At 45.8% G+C, this 889-nt stretch overlaps 1 protein-coding gene across 1 annotated transcript in view; it reads left to right on the forward strand.

The window, feature by feature from the left end:
- Window positions 1–889, forward strand: part of CLCC1 (chloride channel CLIC-like 1) — a 22,075-nt gene that overhangs the window by 16,566 nt on the left and 4,620 nt on the right. Inside the window, exon 9 of the mRNA XM_006866006.1 lies at window positions 366–500. Coding sequence (XP_006866068.1) covers window positions 366–500 — 135 coding nt within the window. The remainder of the gene's footprint in view (window positions 1–365; window positions 501–889) is intronic.

Raw genomic sequence — 889 nt, forward strand, 5'->3', positions numbered from 1 at the left:
GGTTCTCCTTTGTAGGTAAATTTTCATTTTTTTCCTGATTTGCTCTTAGGATAGTTTGATTATGATATGTCTTGGTGATTTTCTTTTGGGATCTGTCATGTTTGGGGTTCGTGCAGCTTCTTGTGTGCTTATTTCCTTGTCTTTCATGATGTTAGGGACATTTTCTTCCAACAATCCTTTAACACTTTTCTTTGTGCTTGTCTTCCTGTTTTGGAATTCTGATCACCCATAAGTTCCTCTTCATGATGTCCCAAATAACTCTTAAGCTTTCTTTGGATTTTTCATTCTTTTTTCTGATTGTTCTTCTAGCTTACTGGTATTGAGAGATTTATCTTCAAGCTCACTAATTTGGGCTTCCATTGCAGCTGTTGGACCCGGAGAGAAGAAGATTCTGGAGGGAGGAAGTGAGGGTTCTTGCAAGCCAAGGAACTCACGAGGTGGGTGTGGGAGGGATGTGACAGCAAAGTTCCTGGCCCTAAATGCAGTTCCTATCCGTCTCGGTATTATCTGAGGTCAGACCACTCATTCTGGATGTATGTAGTTCGTGGAAGTATTGAAGCTGGTTTCAGTATCTGTTAGGACCACAGGGCAGGTAGGGGCAGGGTAACTGGCTAAATGCTGGTCTAGTGGTTCTGCAGGTTCTGTAGGTATGAAGCTGAGCCTGTCTGAATTTAGGCTCCAAACTTAGAGCAGGGTCTGCGTTGGGGGATGGATGAAGGTGGGAACTGACCACTCCCTAGTCACCAGAGGAGCTGGGGGAAAGAAAGAATAGCAGTTTCCCTGTGGCCTTTGTGAATCTGCTCTGCCAGGCCACCTTCTGTCACCAAAGCTGCTCACAGGTGGTTGCATTGCCTCTGGCCGTCTGTTCACCAGTCTCCCTCCCAGCAAG

This window comes from Chrysochloris asiatica, unplaced genomic scaffold (assembly GCF_000296735.1).
Source record: "Chrysochloris asiatica unplaced genomic scaffold, ChrAsi1.0 scaffold00085, whole genome shotgun sequence".
Classification (NCBI taxonomy): domain Eukaryota; kingdom Metazoa; phylum Chordata; class Mammalia; order Afrosoricida; family Chrysochloridae; genus Chrysochloris; species Chrysochloris asiatica.